We start from the raw sequence: 18,967 nt of genomic DNA, 5'->3' as shown, positions 1-18,967 counted from the left end.
GGGCGCCCCTGAGACAGACGGACAGCGGCGTTAAGTCGCCGTGACGATCAACGGACGCTGGACAGGAAGTGAGAAGTTCAAATCTGACCTGCGTGAAGACGAAGTAACATCCCGTAGAGCTGAGAGTAGAAGTTGAGCGGGTCCACGGTCAGGACGTCACCTGGGGGGTGAGACGGGGTACAGAAGGGTGAGACGGGGACAGATGGGGGGGGGGAGGGGGAGACAGGGTACAGAAGGGGGGGACCGTAGGGTGAGACGGACAGATGGGTGAGACTGGGTACAGATGGGGGCTACAAAAGGGTGAGACGGGGGGCAGAAGGGTGAGACAGGGTACAGATGGAAGGACAGGGACAGATGGGGGGACACAAGGGTGAGACGGGGACAGAAGGGTGAGACCGTAGAGAGACAGACAGACCTTGTCCTGACAGGATGGTGAAGACGGTCTGGATACAGTGGAGACTCTCCCGATTGGTCAGATCCTGTTGACATGAGGACGATCGTTTAATCGATTGGTCGGTCTGATACTGGCCTGTTAAGGGGGCGGGGTCGAGCTGAATACTCACTCCTGATTGGACGAGGTTCTGCAGCACGTTGAGCAGGTCATCAAAGAACTCCAGATTAATCAGGTGAGCAAAGCTGACAGGAAGTGACATCACAGTGATTAAAGGGTTAGTGTGTGTGTGTGTGTGTCTGTCTTTCTCTGTGTGTGTGTCTGTCTTTCTCTGTGTGTGTGTGTGTCTTTCTCTGTGTGTGTGTGTGTCTTTCTCTGTGTGTGTCTATGTGTCTCCCTCTGTGTGTGTGTGTGTGTGTGTGTGTGTCTTTCTCTGTGTGTGTCTATGTGTCTCCCTCTGTGTGTGTGTGTGTGTGTGTGTCTTTCTCTGTGTGTGTCTGTGTCTCCCTCTGTGTGTGTGTGTGTGTGTGTGTGTGTGTGTGTGTGTGTGTGTGTGTGTGTGTGTGTGTCATACTTAGCGAGTCCCTCCAGAACAGCTGGAAGAAGAACTGATTTCTGAGCTTTCTTCAAGATTCTGAAGTAAACGAGGAAGACGATGTTCAGAGTCTCTGTATGCTGAGGAGGAGGAAGAGGAGGAGGAGGAAGAGGAGGAAGGAGGAGTTTAGTTTGTTGTGTTAAACTTCACGTTCATGTTTCTCTGTTCTCGACTCACCAGCTTGATCTTCTTCTCTTTGCTCTCAGAGGCTTCAGCTTCTAGCAGCTCCTTCTCCAGCTTCTCCTCCGCCTTCTTCCACTACACACACACAAACACACACACACACACACACACGTTACATCAGCACCAGCTGACCAGGTGTGTGTGTTCAACAGAGAGGTGCGCTTCATTTACCTTCCTCTTCATCCTGGACAGGTTCTTCCTCTTCTCCTGGTAGTTCATGAAGGTCTTCTTTGGTGCCGTGTCCACCAGGTCCTTCTTCATCTGCACGTCCTTGATCCTCAGGCAGAGCAGGGTCCTGAGGAGCTGTGGGGGAGGGGCTGGCGTCAGTGGGGGAGGGGCTGAAGGCCGTCACTGTTCAACAGGTGGGTGCGTTTGATTCGTTACCTCAGGTCTGACGTTGAAGCTGAGGCTCTTGACGAGTCCGGAGATGACACGCACCGTGGCCAACGAAGCCCCGCCCTCTTTGTCCTGCTGGAAGAGCTTCCTAAATGCATCACAACACACACCTGACACCTGTAACACAGAGACACCTGAACGCATCACAACACATACCTGCAATACAGACACCTGAACACACCACAACACACACCTGAACGCACCTGACACCTGTAACACAGAGACACCTGAACGCATCACAACACACACCTGACACCTGTAACACAGAGACACCTGAACGCATCACAACACACACCTGCAATACAGACACCTGAACACACCACAACACACACCTGACACCTGAACGCACCTGACACCTGTAACACAGAGACACCTGAACGCATCACAACACACACCTGACACCTGTAACACAGAGACACCTGAACGCATCACAACACACACCTGACACCTGTAACACAGAGACACCTGAACGCATCACAACACACACCTGACACCTGTAACACAGAGACACCTGAACGCATCACAACACACACCTGCAATACAGACACCTGAACACACCACAACACACACCTGACACCTGAACGCACCTGACACCTGTAACACAGAGACACCTGAATGCATCACAACACACACCTGACACCTGTAACACAGAGACACCTGAATGCATCACAACACACACCTGACACCTGTAACACAGAGACACCTGAACGCATCACAACACACACCTGCAATACAGACACCTGAACACACCACAACACACACCTGACACCTGAACGCACCTGACACCTGTAACACAGAGACACCTGAACGCATCACAACACACACCTGACACCTGTAACACAGAGACACCTGAACGCATCACAACACACACCTGACACCTGTAACACAGAGACACCTGAACGCATCACAACACACACCTGACACCTGTAACACAGAGACACCTGAACGCATCACAACACACACCTGACACCTGTAACACAGAGACACCTGAACGCATCACAACACACACCTGCAATACAGACACCTGAACACACCACAACACACACCTGACACCTGAACGCACCTGACACCTGTAACACAGAGACACCTGAACGCATCACAACACACACCTGACACCTGTAACACAGAGACACCTGAACGCACCACAACACACACCTGTAACACAGACACCTGAACGCATCACAGAGGAACTCACCTGCGCGACGGAGTCGTTCATGAGGGGGACGAGGATGACGATGATGTTGTTGTGGAAGTTGAAGTGAGGAAGAGCGAGCAGCAGCTCACACAGGCAGCGGACGGCCACCTGAGCGAGGCCCAGGTACGACTGGAAGCCCACCGCCTGACTGCGCTTCTTCTTCTTCTGCTTCCAGTCTGCGGGTGGAGGTGAAGCACACTGACGTGGTACCTGGATGCCGTACCACCTGTGTGTGAATGTGTGTGTGTGTGACCGTGGGGGTTTACCTCTGATGGTCTGCTCCAGGTCCTCCAGGTAGAACTTATACTGACTCACCAAACCCTCCTCAAAGTCTCGGAGCTGCTGCGTCTCCTTCTTCACCTGCACAGCAACACACCGTCAGGCCGACACAAGAAGCCACCAGGTGAAGCCCGACGCACTCACACACACAGCTCCTTACCTTGGAGGCCTTCTCTTCTGGGGTCAGAGGTCGGATCCTGTAGGTGGGGGCCACGTCTTTAAAGATCTCCATCAGAGAAACCATCACCAGCTTCCTGACCGTCACGGCAACACAGGGGTCAGACTCCATCAGCATCCCACGCAGCTCCTTCACCCTCTTTATCTAAACACACACACACATCAGCAGCTCCTCCTCCTCCTCCTCCTCCTCTGGTCTCAGATCAGTGCAGGCTTACATTGCCGTAGGGGTCTGACACCACAGCTGATCCCAGACGGGCGATGCAGAGCTTCCTCTCGTTGATCTTGTGGACTCTGAGCTGCTCCCTCTGGTCTGGGGTCAGCACTTCAGAGCCCTCTTTGTCTGAGGAGGAGGTTCATGATGAGACCAGGAGTCCACGTGGTCTGAATACCATCAGAGACCACGATGGTCCTCCCTTTACTACCGTTACTATAGTAACGGTAGTAATATTATGAGCTCAACACTATTTCATGTGAAGCATTCAGGTGCTAACTAAAAAAAGCACATCATAATTATTCATGTTGCGGTTTATAATAACTGAGCTTCTCCAGTGATAACAGGTCAAAGGTCACGCGTACCGTTGTCTAACTCCGGCTCTTCAGCAGCTTCCTCCTCCTCCTCCTCCTCCTCCTCCTGATTTGTGACGACTACAAACAAACGATTGATTAATAATAACTAATATGTAACTGAAGGTCACTAAACAGGAAGGGGGGCGGGGGTACCTCTCTCCACGCTGCGGGGCACCACCCCCCTCCGGTCCTTGATGGGCAGCAGGTGGATCACCTCCTTCTCCTCCATCCTCGCCAGCTTCCTGGGAACCTTCTCGTAGCCCCGGATCACCTCCGCGCTCCTCTTCTTGCCTCCGTGCACCGGCCCGCTAGGACGCCCGAAACAAGCACAACTCAGTCACCGACCAGGGAGCACTTGTTTTCTACATGTGTGTGTGTGTGTGTGTGTGTGTGTGTGTGTGTATATACCATGATGACAGGTCCCTGGTGATGAAGGAGGCTTGGCCTGCCATGTCCCTCATCCTCTGCAGGTCGTCCTCCTCCATCATGTCGGTGGGCAGACTCTCCAGGAACTCCTCCTCCTCCTCCTCCTCTGTGAGAGACAGTTAGGTGAGAAAGGGCCCCGAGCAGTGCATTGTGGGAGAAAGGCCCCGCCCCTCACCGGGTCTCTTCCTGTAGGTCTCCAGTGGGCGGGCCGTCCTGATGACTGTGTCCTTCACGGCCTGGCGGAGCTTCTTCTGCTCTTTGCGTTCCTTCTTAGCGACGTTCTGCTGCTTCATCTGCCGGTTCTTCGTCTTGTTCTCCAGCTTCACGCCGCTCGTCTTCAGCAGGCGGCGGAACGTCGGGCGCCGCTTCTTAGAGCGGGGCTGTGGGGGGGGGGGGTTAATAATACAGTGTACAAGGATCTGCTGATTGGGCGGATGCTTTAAGCCCCGCCCGTCATGACCTCTAAGATCTGGTTCTTAGTGAGACCAGATGACCCACAACGCCCTAGTTTCTTCTGAAGTTAATGAGAAACACATTATTTTATGGGGGACTGGAACCGTTAGGGGGGACATGGGGACTGGAACAGTTAGGGGGGACATGGGGACTGGAACCGTTAGGGGGGACATGGGGACTGGAACAGTTAGGGGGGACATGGGGACTGGAACAGTTAGGGGGGACATGGGGACTGGAACCGTTAGGGGGGACATGGGGACTGGAACCGTTAGGGGGGACATGGGGACTGGAACCGTTAGGGGGGACATGGGGACTGGAACAGTTAGGGGGGACATGGGGACTGGAACCGTTAGGGGGGACATGGGGACTGGAACCGTTAGGGGGGACATGGGGACTGGAACCGTTAGGGGGGACATGGGGACTGGAACAGTTAGGGGGGACATGGGGACTGGAACCGTTAGGGGGGACATGGGGACTGGAACCGTTAGGGGGGACATGGGGACTGGAACCGTTAGGGGGGACATGGGGACTGGAACAGTTAGGGGGGACATGGGGACTGGAACCGTTAGGGGGGACATGGGGACTGGAACCGTTAGGGGGGACATGGGGACTGGAACCGTTAGGGGGGACATGGGGACTGGAACAGTTAGGGGGGACATGGGGACTGGAACCGTTAGGGGGGACATGGGGACTGGAACCGTTAGGGGGGACATGGGGACTGGAACCGTTAGGGGGGACATGGGGACTGGAACAGTTAGGGGGGACATGGGGACTGGAACCGTTAGGGGGGACATGGGGACTGGAACCGTTAGGGGGGGACATGGGGACTGGAACAGTTAGGGGGGACATGGGGACTGGAACCGTTAGGGGGGACATGGGGACTGGAACAGTAAGGGGGGACATGGGGACTGGAACAGTTAGGGGGGACATGGGGACTGGAACCGTTAGGGGGGACATGGGGACTGGAACAGTTAGGGGGGACATGGGGACTGGAACAGTTAGGGGGGACATGGGGACTGGAACCGTTAGGGGGGACATGGGGACTGGAACAGTTAGGGGGGACATGGGGACTGGAACCGTTAGGGGGGACATGGGGACTGGAACCGTTAGGGGGGACATGGGGACTGGAACAGTTAGGGGGGACATGGGGACTGGAACCGTTAGGGGGGACATGGGGACTGGAACCATTAGGGGGGACATGGGGACTGGAACAGTTAGGGGGGACATGGGGACTGGAACAGTTAGGGGGGACATGGGGACTCGATCCCTTAGGGGGGACATGGGGACTGGAACCGTTAGGGGGGACATGGGGACTGGAACCGTTAGGGGGGACATGGGGACTCGATCCCTTAGGGGGGACATGGGGACTGGAACCGTTAGGGGGGACATGGGGACTCGATCCCTTAGGGGGGACATGGGGACTGGAACCGTTAGGGGGGACATGGGGACTGGAATCGATTGTTGAACAGTATAAACAGAATCCAGCTAAACAATGACGTAACTGAGCTCTTTAACAACAATAACAATACATTCATTATATTCATCTCCTCGCTCGGGTCTTTCCGTCAACACGAGGTCCCACAGAGCGAACCTTCCTCGGGGAGCACGAGCGGCTCACAGTCCGGTCACGTGTTCCTTTAACGGGATAAAGTCCCGGTTCTCCGGTGTGAACTTACCGGACCCATGGCGGCAGGAACTCTCCGTTACCCTCCGCAGCGTCAGGCCGAACTTCGATCACCTTTGCCCGGGTGAGCGAGACGAAACGCGTTGGTGTGTTTTGGTGGAAGTTTGTTTCCACACGCGCGTTGAACGGAAGTCCGGGTTCCGCGCGACAACCCGGAAGCACTCGATCGGACTGACGGCGTGCAGCGCCCCCAGCGGCCGGAGGTCACACCAGCGGACACACTGGCCGTTTCTCAATATGATATTGTAGGATGTTTTCAGGCGAGAAGTTATTAGTTTAATCATAAAGTCTGTTGTCGGTCAGCCGATAAAAGATATGCGCCGGCTCTCGGCCCGGTGAGCCTGCAGCACCGGGCGGTCAGCGCTCAGTGTGGCCGCCGAGAACAGCCTGATGTCGGCAGGACTTTCAATGATCCGCTGGCTCTGATGTCTCCGGAGCGGTTACACATGAGGTATCATTCAGTGTGGAGGATCTAACACAAAGAGTTATTATTAGTTCACAGGTTAAATCAGCTTAACTGAGGGTTGCAATTACATGTGTAATGGACCCTCTGAGACGTGACGTCACAACGACTCCGGGGAGGAAGCAGAGTTAATAAGGTCCAATGGAGAGATGTAAATGTATCCATAAGGCGAGAGAGAAGAGGAGATAGGTGCTCAGTGTATCCTAAAACATCCCCCAGCAGCCTATAAGCCTATAGCAGCATATCAAGGGGCTGGACCAGGGCAGACCTGATTCAGCCCTAACTATAAGCACTATTAAAGAGGAAAGTCTTAAGTCTATTCTTGAATGAGGTGACTGTGTCTGCCTCCAGGACTGAAAGTGGAAGCTGGTTCCATAAAAGAGGAGCTTGATAACTTTAGTGTTATTTATTAGTACATCATGTCATATATATATAATAAAACATGTAGATACAGAGTATTATGTATTAGTACATCATATAAATATAATAAAACATGTAGAGACAGACAGTATGATGTATTAGTACATCATATAAATATAATAAAACATGTAGAGACAGACAGTATGATGTATTAGTACATCATATATATATATAATAAAACATGGAGATACACAGTATGATGTATTAGTACATCATATATATATATATATAATAAAACATGGAGATACAGACAGTATGATGTATTAGTACATCATATAAATATATATATATAATAAAACATGGATACAGACAGTATGATGTATTAGTACATCATATATATAAGACAGAGATACAGTCTAATGGTCAACATGTGGTTTAATAATATAAATAAACAATGTTGAGTTATTAGTTTATTTGTCGCTGTGGATTTCTTATGAATTTAATGATAAACAGTTAATTTCTAGTTAAATATAATAAGTTAAGAAATTGTAAAATAACCAGAAATGAAACAGCAGAGAATCAACACTTAAATATTAAAAGTGTAAATAATAAAACATGTTGTGGACTCAGAAACAGACTTATCAAAAGCATGTTTTTAATTTAAAAAGAACATTTATATTATTATTAAATATGTTTTACATGTGTCTCTAAAGCTGTATGAACATGAATGGATGATGCAATAAATACAAACACAGTAATTAATGTGCAGGCAAATTTGAAAATGAATAAATATACTCAGAAATAGAACAATAAATAATACTTTTATCTATTTTCATATTTAATTTCCCAAATTATCTGTTGTGTTGACATTTATTTCTGTTTTGATTAAACTCTATTTATTCATGAATAATATGCAAACGAGGCGGCTCAACAGTCCATAATCACTCATTATTATTAATTCTTTTCTAATTAACCTGCACATATTTAGATAATTCAGGCTTTCAGTTTCTTTATTTCTTTTAAATAAAGAGAAATACATGAAAAGTTTACAATTCTGATAAATAATAATAATAATAATAATCATCAGCTGGTCCTCTCTGAGTCTCTGCACGACGACAACACCTGAGACACAAACAAAATGTATATATTTATATAAACATATCCGACTCAAACACAAAATATTATTTTTATATATATATATATATATATATATATATATATATATATATATATATATATATATATGTGTGATTCACCTGAGTCCACTTCCTGTTCCCGCTCAGCATGGGCGTGGCCGAGATGCAGGCGAACAGCCTATCGGAGAGCAGCTCCTCATCGGGAAGGCGGGACAGGAACTGAGCTGGAGGAGGAGGACAGGTTCAGGTCCAGGTTAAATATAGAGAGAAGGAGCCTCAGGTGAGGAGGTGAGGAGAAGGAGCTCAGGTAAGGAGGTGAGGAGAAGGAGCGCAGGTAAGGAGAAGGAGCGCAGGTAAGGAGGTGAGGAGAAGGAGCGCAGGTGAGGAGAAGGAGCTCAGGTGAGGAGGTGAGGAGAAGGAGCGCAGGTAAGGAGAAGGAGCGCAGGTGAGGAGGTGAGGAGAAGGAGCTCAGGTAAGGAGGTGAGGAGAAGGAGCGCAGGTGAGGAGAAGGAGCTCAGGTGAGGAGGTGAGGAGAAGGAGCTCAGGTGAGGAGGTGAGGAGAAGGAGCTCAGGTAAGGAGGTGAGGAGAAGGAGCGCAGGTGAAGAGAAGGAGCCTCAGGTGAGGTGGTGAGGAGAAGGAGCTCAGGTGAAGAGGTGAGGAGAAGGAGCTCAGGTGAAGAGGTGAGGAGAAGGAGCTCAGGTGAGGAGGTGAGGAGAAGGAGCTCAGGTGAAGAGGTGAGGAGAAGGAGCTCAGGTGAGGAGGTGAGGAGAAGGAGCTCAGGTAAGGAGGTGAGGAGAAGGAGCGCAGGTGAGGAGAAGGAGCTCAGGTGAGGAGGTGAGGAGAAGGAGCGCAGGTAAGGAGAAGGAGCGCAGGTGAGGAGAAGGAGCTCAGGTGAGGAGGTGAGGAGAAGGAGCGCAGGTAAGGAGAAGGAGCGCAGGTGAGGAGAAGGAGCTCAGGTGAGGAGGTGAGGAGAAGGAGCGCAGGTAAGGAGAAGGAGCGCAGGTGAGGAGAAGGAGCTCAGGTGAGGAGGTGAGGAGAAGGAGCTCAGGTGAGGAGGTGAGGAGAAGGAGCTCAGGTAAGGAGGTGAGGAGAAGGAGCGCAGGTGAGGAGAAGGAGCTCAGGTGAGGAGGTGAGGAGAAGGAGCTCAGGTGAGGAGGTGAGGAGAAGGAGCTCAGGTAAGGAGGTGAGGAGAAGGAGCGCAGGTAAGGAGAAGGAGCGCAGGTAAGGAGGTGAGGAGAAGGAGCGCAGGTGAGGAGAAGGAGCTCAGGTGAGGAGGTGAGGAGAAGGAGCGCAGGTAAGGAGAAGGAGCGCAGGTGAGGAGGTGAGGAGAAGGAGCTCAGGTAAGGAGGTGAGGAGAAGGAGCGCAGGTGAGGAGAAGGAGCTCAGGTGAGGAGGTGAGGAGAAGGAGCTCAGGTGAGGAGGTGAGGAGAAGGAGCTCAGGTAAGGAGGTGAGGAGAAGGAGCGCAGGTGAAGAGAAGGAGCCTCAGGTGAGGTGGTGAGGAGAAGGAGCTCAGGTGAAGAGGTGAGGAGAAGGAGCTCAGGTGAAGAGGTGAGGAGAAGGAGCTCAGGTGAGGAGGTGAGGAGAAGGAGCTCAGGTGAAGAGGTGAGGAGAAGGAGCTCAGGTGAGGAGGTGAGGAGAAGGAGCTCAGGTAAGGAGGTGAGGAGAAGGAGCGCAGGTAAGGAGGTGAGGAGAAGGAGCGCAGGTAAGGAGGTGAGGAGAAGGAGCGCAGGTGAGGAGAAGGAGCTCAGGTGAGGAGGTGAGGAGAAGGAGCGCAGGTAAGGAGAAGGAGCGCAGGTGAGGAGAAGGAGCTCAGGTGAGGAGGTGAGGAGAAGGAGCTCAGGTGAGGAGGTGAGGAGAAGGAGCTCAGGTAAGGAGGTGAGGAGAAGGAGCGCAGGTGAGGAGAAGGAGCTCAGGTGAGGAGGTGAGGAGAAGGAGCTCAGGTGAGGAGGTGAGGAGAAGGAGCTCAGGTAAGGAGGTGAGGAGAAGGAGCGCAGGTGAAGAGAAGGAGCCTCAGGTGAGGTGGTGAGGAGAAGGAGCTCAGGTGAAGAGGTGAGGAGAAGGAGCTCAGGTGAAGAGGTGAGGAGAAGGAGCTCAGGTGAAGAGGTGAGGAGAAGGAGCTCAGGTGAGGAGGTGAGGAGAAGGAGCTCAGGTGAAGAGGTGAGGAGAAGGAGCTCAGGTGAGGAGGTGAGGAGAAGGAGCTCAGATGAGGAGGTGAGGAGAAGGAGCTCAGGTGAAGAGGTGAGGAGAAGGAGCTCAGGTGAGGAGGTGAGGAGAAGGAGCTCAGGTGAGGAGAAGGAGCTCAGATGAGGAGAAGGAGCTCAGGTGAGGAGAAGAAGCTCAGGTGAAGAGGTGAGGAGAAGGAGCTCAGGTGAGGAGAAGGAGCTCAGGTGAGGAGAAGGAGCTCAGGTGAAGAGGTGAGGAGAAGGAGCTCAGGTGAAGAGGCGAGGAGAAGGAGCTCAGGTGAGGAGAAGGAGCTCAGGTGAGGAGAAGGAGCTCAGGTGAGGTGGTGGCTCACCGATGCTGACCAGGTCCATGTGGAGCAGGAGGTCCTGGTAGAGCCTCAGAATCCCCAGAGCCGCCCTGAACAGGAACTCCTCCCCGTCCCGAAAGAAGACGTCCCAAACTCTGCACGCCACGTCCAGGGGGAGGGGCTTCATGTAGAGGGACAGGATCCTGGTGTGGGGGGGGGGGGGCGTAGCAGTTAAGACTCTGCTGGTCTACCCTGGGAAGCAGACTACCTGAGGTCTGACTCACCAGTCCATGAGGTAGAGGTCTGGAGTCACACCTGAAAACTGGAAGTGAAGGAAGAGACGGGGAAGAGTCTCCTGGAAGAACACCTGGTAGGCCCCGAAATACCTGAGCATCTACAGAGAGGATGGGGGGGGGAGATAAAGAGTTTTTATTTCTGAGTCTTCACTACTACTAAGGACTGTTTGAAGGTTCAGATTTGGGTTAGTAGTTCAGGACCAGGTTCAGGACCAGGACGGACGGATGTTTGCGTACCAGCTGGTGGTCCACTCTGTAGAAAGCCAGCTGACAGGGTCTGTTGATCAGGTTGGAGAAGCTGATGAAGACCTCCACCTCGTCCATGTTCAGGATCAACATGGCTGCCATGGAGGACATCCCCTGGACCTGGAGAGACAAAGAGACAAAGAGACAGAGAGAGAGAGAGACAGAGAGACAAAGAGAGAGAGAGACAAAGAGACAGAGAGAGAGACAAAGACAGAGAGAGACAAAGACAGAGACAAAGAGACAAAGAGAGACAGAGAGACAAAGAGAGAGAGAGACAAAGAGACAGAGACACAGAGAGACAGAGAGACAAAGAGAGAGAGAGACAAAGAGACGGAGAGACAAAGAGAGAGAGAGACAAAGAGACGGAGAGACAAAGAGAGAGAGAGACAAAGAGACAGAGAGACACAGAGAGACAAAGAGAGAGAGAGACAAAGAGACAGAGACACAGAGAGACAGAGAGACAAAGAGAGAGAGAGACAAAGAGACGGAGAGACAAAGAGAGAGAGACACAGAGAGACAAAGAGAGAGACGGAGAGACAGAGAGACAAAGAGACAGAGAGAGAGAGACAAAGAGACAGAGACACAGAGAGACAAAGAGAGAGAGACAAAGAGACAGAGACACAGAGAGACAGAGAGACAAAGAGAGAGAGAGACGGAGAGACAAAGAGAGACAGAGAGAGAGACAGACAGAGAGACGGAGAGACAGAGAGACAAAGAGACAGAGAGACAAAGAGAGAGAGAGACAAAGAGACAGAGAGACAAAGAGACAGAGAGACAAAGAGAGAGAGAGACAAAGAGACAGAGAGACAAAGAGACAGACAAAGAGACAGAGAGACAGAGACACAGAGAGACAAAGAGAGAGAGAGACAAAGAGACAGAGAGACAAAGAGACAGAGAGACAAAGAGAGAGAGAGACAGAGAGACAAAGAGAGAGAGAGACAGAGAGACAGAGAGACAAAGAGACAGAGAGAGACAAAGAGACAGAGACAAAGAGAGACAAAGAGACAAAGAGACAGAGACACAGAGAGACAAAGAGACAGACAAAGAGACAGAGAGACAGAGACACAGAGAGACAAAGAGAGAGAGAGACAAAGAGACAGAGAGACAAAGAGACAGAGAGACAGAGACACAGAGAGACAGAGACAGAGAGACAGAGAGACAAAGAGACAAAGAGACAGAGAGACAAAGAGACAAAGAGAGACAAAGAGACAGAGAGACAGAGAGACAAAGAGACAGAGAGACACAGAGACAAAGAGAGACAAAGAGACAGAGAGACAGAGAGACAGAGAGACAAAGAGAGAGAGGGTGTTGGGGCGGAGGAGGGCTGGACTATAATTGTGGACCTAAAGTCAACAGTGACATCTTAAAGAGTGTGTGTGTGTGTGTGTGTGTGTGTGTGTGTATTTTTGTCTGTCTGTGTGTGTCTGTGTGTGTGTGACTCACATATCCCACATCAGGTCTGTAACAGGTGTAAGCTCCCAGAATACTTTGCAGCAGGTCGTGATAAGGGCCGCCCTACAAAATAAAAGTCTGAATTGACTTCCGGTCTCCCGGCCAGCAGTGAGGATTTGTCTCCGTCTCAAACCTTGTGGAAGACGAGCAGTGAGGGCAAAGTCCTAGAGACGTCCCGCGTGATGCGCTCCAGGCCGGCCGGCGCTGCACCTGCAGGTAAACACCTCCAGGTGGTGAGTAAACACCATCAGGTGGTGAGTAAACACCTCCAGGTGGTGAGTAAACACCATCAGGTGGTGAGTAAACACCATCAGGTGGTGAGTAAACACCTCCAGGTGGTGAGTAAACACCTCCAGGTGGTGAGTAAACACCATCAGGTGGTGAGTAAACACCTCCAGGTGGTGAGTAAACACCATCAGGTGGTGAGTAAACACCTCCAGGTGGTGAGTAAACACCATCAGGTGGTGAGTAAACACCTCCAGGTGGTGAGTAAACACCATCAGGTGGTGAGTAAACACCTCCAGGTGGTGAGTAAACACCATCAGGTGGTGAGTAAACACCTCCAGGTGGTGAGTAAACACCATCAGGTGGTGAGTAAACACCTCCAGGTGGTGAGTAAACACCATCAGGTAGAACATCCATCAGCTCTGACAGTTACACTGGTTTCATTTACCGTCGGTCTCATTGAGGCTCCTCCACTTCTCCTTTGCTCTGGACAGGAAGATCTCATACAGCTCTGAGGAAGAGGAGAAGTATCAGGAGGAAGAGGAGGAGACTCAATGAAGAGTAGGAGCGTCAGGAGGAAGAGGAGGAGCATCATGAGGAAGAGGAGGAGCGTCAGGAGGAAGAGGAGACTCAATGAAGAGGAGTAGTGTCAGGAGGAAGAGGAGACTCAATGAAGAGGAGGAGCGTCAGGAGGAAGGGGACAGGAGGAGGAGCATCAGGAGGAAGAGGAGGAGCATCAGGAGGAAGAGGAGACTCAATGAAGAGGAGCATCAGGAGGAAGAGGAGGAGCGTCAGGAGGAAGAGGAGACTCAATGAAGAGGAGTAGTGTCAGGAGGAAGAGGAGACTCAATGAAGAGGAGGAGCGTCAGGAGGAAGGGGACAGGAGGAGGAGCATCAGGAGGAAGAGGAGACTCAACGAAGAGGAGGAGCATCAGGAGGAAGAGGAGACTCAATGAAGAGGAGGAGCGTCAGGAGGAAGAGGAGGAAGAGGAGCAGACTCCATGTTCGTACCTGCAGTGATGTTGAGCTCGTTTCCCACAGCGAGGCTCCAGACCCGCCCTCGGACACTGGGAGGTAAACCGCCCCACCACAGGTCCTGAGCCCGGCGACTAGACCTCCTGACACAATGACAGACACTGTGACATCACCACAGACACTGTGACATCACCACAGACACAGTGACATCACAACAGACACTGTGACATCACCACAAACACAATGACATTACCACAGACACAGTGACATCACAACAGACACTGTGACATCACCACAAACACAGTGACATCACCACAGACACAGTGACATCACAACAGACACTGTGACATCACCACAGACACTGACATCACCACAGACACAATGACATCACCACAGACACAATGACATCACCACAGACACAATGACATCACCACAGACACAGTGACATCACCACATACACAATGACATCACCACAGACACAATGACATCACCACAGACACACTGACATCACCACAGACACAGTGACATCACCACAGACACAATGACATCACCACAGACACATCACCACAAACACAATGACATCACCACAGACACAGTGACATCACCACAGACACAATGACATCACCACAAACACACTGACATCACCACAGACACACTGACATCACCACAGACACAGTGACATCACACCTACATGAGGTCCCAGTGTGGCAGGATGTGCAGGTTCCAGACCAGCGACGTGTTTGAGAGCAGCTCCTCCTGTCGGAGCCGCTGCTCCTTCTGCTGCCGCCTCCTCTGAGCCTCCTTCAGCTCTGAGGAGACAAACAGGAAGTCCCTCAACAGCTATGGTCTCAGAGCATTATGGGAATTGTAGTCCTTTCAATACGTTGAGAATGGCCTCTAACACATTTTAACTCAATATGTTCCACATTAACTGTTTTAAATGAATTATTATGGCATGTCCCCTGTTAAGCTCCACCCTTGTGGGAGGCGCAGCAGTAAAAATCAAACGCACCTCTCCTCTTGGCCGCGGCCACCATCTGCTCGTACTGCTGTCTGTGTCTCTGGGCCTCCTCCGCGGACTTGGCTGGGAGGTTCCTGCACACAGACACACCGTTAGAACACACAATGGCCGCCTGACAGGAAGTGGTTTAACAGACAGGAAGTGGTCGTACGGCGGCCGGTCCTCCAGGATCAGCGCTGTGGTCGACAGCGGCTCAAACTCCACCTTTCTCTTGCTCTGCTGCCCCGCGGCATGATGGGTAGGGGAGCTGCAGGCGGCCATCTGCCGTGCCTCAAACTCCTGCAACGACATCACAAAGTCGTCTGACCTACCTGCTGCTCCTTAGACCTTTATTTTGAAAAGGTGCTCCTTAAATATACTTTTTATTTTGACACGCAATACCTGCTGGATGATCTGAGCCTGTTTGGTGGGACTCTGTTTGGGAGGAACTTTACCAAACAGCTTCCAACCAGGAGCGCTTTGAGGGACGGACCGCTGCTTCCTGCCACACACACACACACACACACACACACACACACACACACACACACACACACAGACACACAGACACACAGACACACACACACACACACACAGACACACAGACACACAGACACACACACACACACACACACACAGACACACACACACACACACACACAGACACACACACACAGACACACAGACACACACACAGACACAGACAGACACACACAGACACACACAGACACACACAGACACACAGACACACACACACACAGACACACACACACACAGACACACACAGACACACAGACACACACACACAGACACACACACAGACACACACAGACACACACACACACACACAGACACACACAGACACACACACAGACACACACAGACACACAGACACACAGACACACACACACAGACACACACACACACACACGATCTGATATTACTAGTATTCATATGGTATTAGTATTCATATGGTATTGATATATTACTAGTATTCATATGGTATTAGTATTCATATGGTATTGATATATTACTAGTATTCATATGGTATTAGTATTCATATGGTATTGATATATTACTAGTATTCATATGGTATTGATATATTACTAGTATTCATATGGTATTGATATATTACTAGTATTCATATGGTATTAGTATTCATATGGTATTGATATATTACTAGTATTCATATGGTATTGATATATTACTAGTATTCATATGGTATTGATATATTACTAGTATTCATATGGTATTGATCCGCCACGTGTCTGATGTACCTGCTGAAGTACTCGGCGAGGCCTGGCCTCCTGGACTGCAGCTCAGACTCTGACCCCCCGTGGTCCTGGACCAGCTGACCCGGGGCGCTCTGCCTGCGGCCGCTCTCGTAGGTGTTCCTGTGGCGAGGGGGCGGGGGGCTCAGCTCCCCCACTGTGTTGAAGGCGTCATCATCCCCCTCCTGTGTGTCAGAGTCAGAGTCTGAGGGGGGAGTCACAGGGTTTATACACTGAGGTGCGGAGCAGGTAGACTCGTCCAGGGGGAGGTCTGAAGCCCCGCCCCCACAGCAGTCAACCTTTGACCCCTCAGTGCAGGACGCCACCCCGTTTGAGCTCGCAGACCAACACTTCACTTTCACACTCGGACTGTTTGTTTGGCAGACGTCGTCCCTCAGACTAGGCCCCGCCTCCTGACTGTCAGAGCCGCTTCTGATTGGTCGTCTCGGGCAACGCTGAACCCGAGCAATGACATCGGCAGAGGAGGAGCGTTCACGGCCACGATGGCGCCACGGCGAGGACTCGTCTGCATTGTTTACGGTCACCGATGAAGAGGACGCCTCATCGCTGCTTTCCATTTCACTCCAACTGCCACAAGAAGAGCTGCATACACACTTCCTGTCTTTGAAGCAAAAAGCATTTCAAATTAAATGTAAAGTAAATTAATCATCATCAGTTGATATTTTATTTTGAAAGGAAAGCACTCTGGGCGGCGTAGCCAAGATACTGAACCCCTCATTGTGTGCGACTGGTCCTTAGTTTAGATCCTCGACGTTCCACTAGACTACACGTCTTTTATGATTTATTCAGTGTTGGCTATGTTTCATTTTGAACATAAGCAGGCTGGTTTTCAATAATGTTATTAATAACTTGTCTTTCAGCTATATAACGAAGGCCAGTTATGTTATATTATGTTTTATTTTGAAGGCCAGCCCTGCTGGTTTCAGTTATGCTACATTACGTTTTATTTTGAAGGCCAGCCCTGCTGGTTTCAGTTATCTTATATTACGTTTTATTTTGAAGGCCAGCTCTGCTGGTTTCCAGTTATGTTATATTACGTTATATTTTGAAGGCCAGCTCTGCTGGTTTCCAGTTATGTTATATTACGATTTATTTTGAAGGCCAGCGCCGCTGGTTTCCAGTTATGTTATATTACGTTTTATTTTGAAGGCCAGCGCCGCTGGTTTCCAGTTATGTTATCCATCCATCCATCCATCCATCCATCCATTTTCAATACCGCTTATCCTCATTAGGGTCGCGGGGAGCTGGAGCCTATCCCAGCTGACATAGGGCGAAGGCAGGGGACACCCTGGACAGACTGCCAGTCCATCGAGGGCACATGTAGGGACATACAACCATTCACTCTCACATTCACACCTATGGGACATTTAGAGATCAATTAACCTGCAGCATGTCTTTGGACTGTGGGAGGAAGCCGGAGAGCCCGGAGAGAACCCACGCTGCCACGGGGAGAACATGCAAACTCCACACAGAAGAGAACAGTTATGTTATATTACGTTTTATTTTGAAGGCCAGCGCCGCTGGTTTCCAGTTATGTTATATTACGTTTTATTTTGAAGGCCAGCGCCGCTGGTTTCCAGTTATGTTATATTACGTTTTATTTTGAAGGCCAGCGCCGCTGGTTTCCAGTTATGTTATCCATCCATCCATCCATCCATCCATCCATTTTCAATACTTATCCTCATTAGGGTCGCGGGGCGCTGGAGCCTATCCCAGCTGACATAGGGCGAAGGCAGGGGACACCCTGGAAAGGCCGCCAGTCCATCGAGGGCACATGTAGGGACATACAACCATTCACTCTCACATTCACACCTATGGGACATTTAGAGATCAATTAACCTGCAGCATGTCTTTGGACTGTGGGAGGAAGCCGGAGAGCCCGGAGAGAACCCACGCTGCCACGGGGAGAACATGCAAACTCCACACAGAAGAGAACAGTTATGTTATATTACGTTTTATTTTGAAGGCCAGCGCCGCTGGTTTCCGGTCCCACTCACCTCTCTGGAGCTTCTGTCAGCGCTGCTCGGCAGAAACAAACCCGGCTGCGACGCCTCGTCCTCGGTGAAGAGACAGCGGAGTCCTCCGGAGCGTCATACCGGGACACAGAGCCCTCGGGCCGGCAGAGGTACGGTGGATGGGCCGGTCTGGGCGGCTCTCATCCTCGGCGGTGACAGGTGAACTCGGAGCGGAGAGGCGCCATATTGAGGTCTGGTGACGTAGTTACGTTGGCTACGTCAGCCTGACGTCAGACGTAATTACAAGGATCAACATTGTGTAAACTTTCTGATATATATATTTTAAATTATTCTTCATATATAATAATAATATATTATATATCAATATTATATCTAATATATATATATATATTCATATTAGATATAAATTAATATTATATCAAATTTATATATCAATATTAGATATAATATATATATTATATATATATATATATATAAATATTAAGAATAGCCTTAAGACTTTCCTCTTTAATAGTGTTTATAGTTAGGGCTGAATCAGGTTTGACCTGGTCCAGCCCCTTGATATGCTGCTATAGGCTTATAGGCTGCTGGGGGATGTTTTAGGATACACTGAGCACCTATCTCCTCTTCTCTCTCTACTTATGGTTTCTTCCCTTTTTTCCCTGTCAAAGGTTATTTTTGGGGAGTTTTTCCTGATCCGATGTGAGGTCAAAGGTCAGGGATGT

The 18,967-nt window shown here is 50.4% G+C and overlaps 2 protein-coding genes across 5 annotated transcripts in view; both read right to left on the bottom strand.

Moving 5' to 3' along the window:
* Positions 1–6,517, bottom strand: part of noc3l (NOC3-like DNA replication regulator) — an 8,020-nt gene extending 1,503 nt beyond the window's left edge. Inside the window, exons 1-17 of the mRNA XM_034558003.1 lie at positions 6,342–6,517; positions 4,388–4,592; positions 4,195–4,318; positions 3,940–4,094; positions 3,796–3,864; positions 3,435–3,559; positions 3,200–3,361; positions 3,027–3,120; positions 2,761–2,936; positions 1,554–1,682; positions 1,341–1,472; positions 1,164–1,244; positions 966–1,066; positions 564–636; positions 416–479; positions 89–160; positions 1–8 (exon numbers count right to left, since the gene is read on the bottom strand). The exon at positions 1–8 is cut by the window's left edge and continues 174 nt beyond it. Coding sequence (XP_034413894.1) covers positions 1–8; positions 89–160; positions 416–479; positions 564–636; positions 966–1,066; positions 1,164–1,244; positions 1,341–1,472; positions 1,554–1,682; positions 2,761–2,936; positions 3,027–3,120; positions 3,200–3,361; positions 3,435–3,559; positions 3,796–3,864; positions 3,940–4,094; positions 4,195–4,318; positions 4,388–4,592; positions 6,342–6,350 — 1,779 coding nt within the window. The 5' untranslated portion in view covers positions 6,351–6,517. The remainder of the gene's footprint in view (positions 9–88; positions 161–415; positions 480–563; positions 637–965; positions 1,067–1,163; positions 1,245–1,340; positions 1,473–1,553; positions 1,683–2,760; positions 2,937–3,026; positions 3,121–3,199; positions 3,362–3,434; positions 3,560–3,795; positions 3,865–3,939; positions 4,095–4,194; positions 4,319–4,387; positions 4,593–6,341) is intronic.
* An 822-nt stretch (positions 6,518–7,339) lies between these two features.
* LOC117748353 (TBC1 domain family member 12-like) lies at positions 7,340–18,482 on the bottom strand. 4 transcript variants are annotated; one of them, XM_034558020.1, is made up of 15 exons: positions 18,264–18,482; positions 16,252–16,867; positions 15,377–15,476; positions 15,147–15,274; positions 14,987–15,069; positions 14,666–14,783; positions 14,011–14,135; positions 13,448–13,510; positions 12,908–12,984; positions 12,766–12,837; positions 11,314–11,442; positions 11,065–11,174; positions 10,826–10,983; positions 8,429–8,532; positions 7,340–8,294 (listed from the first exon to the last, which is right to left on the bottom strand). In XM_034558020.1, the coding sequence occupies exons 2-15, from the start codon at positions 16,821–16,823 to the stop codon at positions 8,256–8,258; spliced, it is 1,878 nt and encodes a 625-aa protein (XP_034413911.1). In that variant the 5' UTR covers positions 16,824–16,867; positions 18,264–18,482; the 3' UTR covers positions 7,340–8,255. The 4 variants fall into 4 exon arrangements, with proteins under 4 accessions (XP_034413911.1, XP_034413912.1, XP_034413914.1 ...); XM_034558021.1 differs by lacking the exon at positions 18,264–18,482 and adding an exon at positions 18,106–18,150; XM_034558022.1 differs by having other exon boundaries at positions 7,343–8,294; positions 14,011–14,117.
* Positions 18,483–18,967: the final 485 nt, after the last annotated feature.

Source organism: Cyclopterus lumpus, chromosome 19 (genome assembly GCF_009769545.1).
Source record: "Cyclopterus lumpus isolate fCycLum1 chromosome 19, fCycLum1.pri, whole genome shotgun sequence".
In the NCBI taxonomy this organism is placed as follows: Eukaryota; Metazoa; Chordata; class Actinopteri; order Perciformes; family Cyclopteridae; genus Cyclopterus; species Cyclopterus lumpus.
The sequence above is the reverse complement of the archived record's forward strand: the minus strand, read 5'-3'. Positions and strand labels throughout refer to the sequence as shown.

What these genes read in the sequence shown, in the direction of transcription:
- LOC117748353 (XM_034558020.1), bottom strand. Translation starts at nt 16,823, where the DNA reads ATGGAAAGCAGCGATGAGGCGTCCTCTTCATCGGTGACCGTAAACAAT. An exon ending in ATCCTGGAGGACCGGCCGCC is followed by an intron (nt 15,070 to 15,146) that starts GTACGACCACTT and finishes GTCTGTGTGCAG; the next exon opens with GAACCTCCCAGCCAAGTCCG. An exon ending in GGCCGCGGCCAAGAGGAGAG is followed by an intron (nt 14,784 to 14,986) that starts GTGCGTTTGATT and finishes TTGTCTCCTCAG; the next exon opens with AGCTGAAGGAGGCTCAGAGG.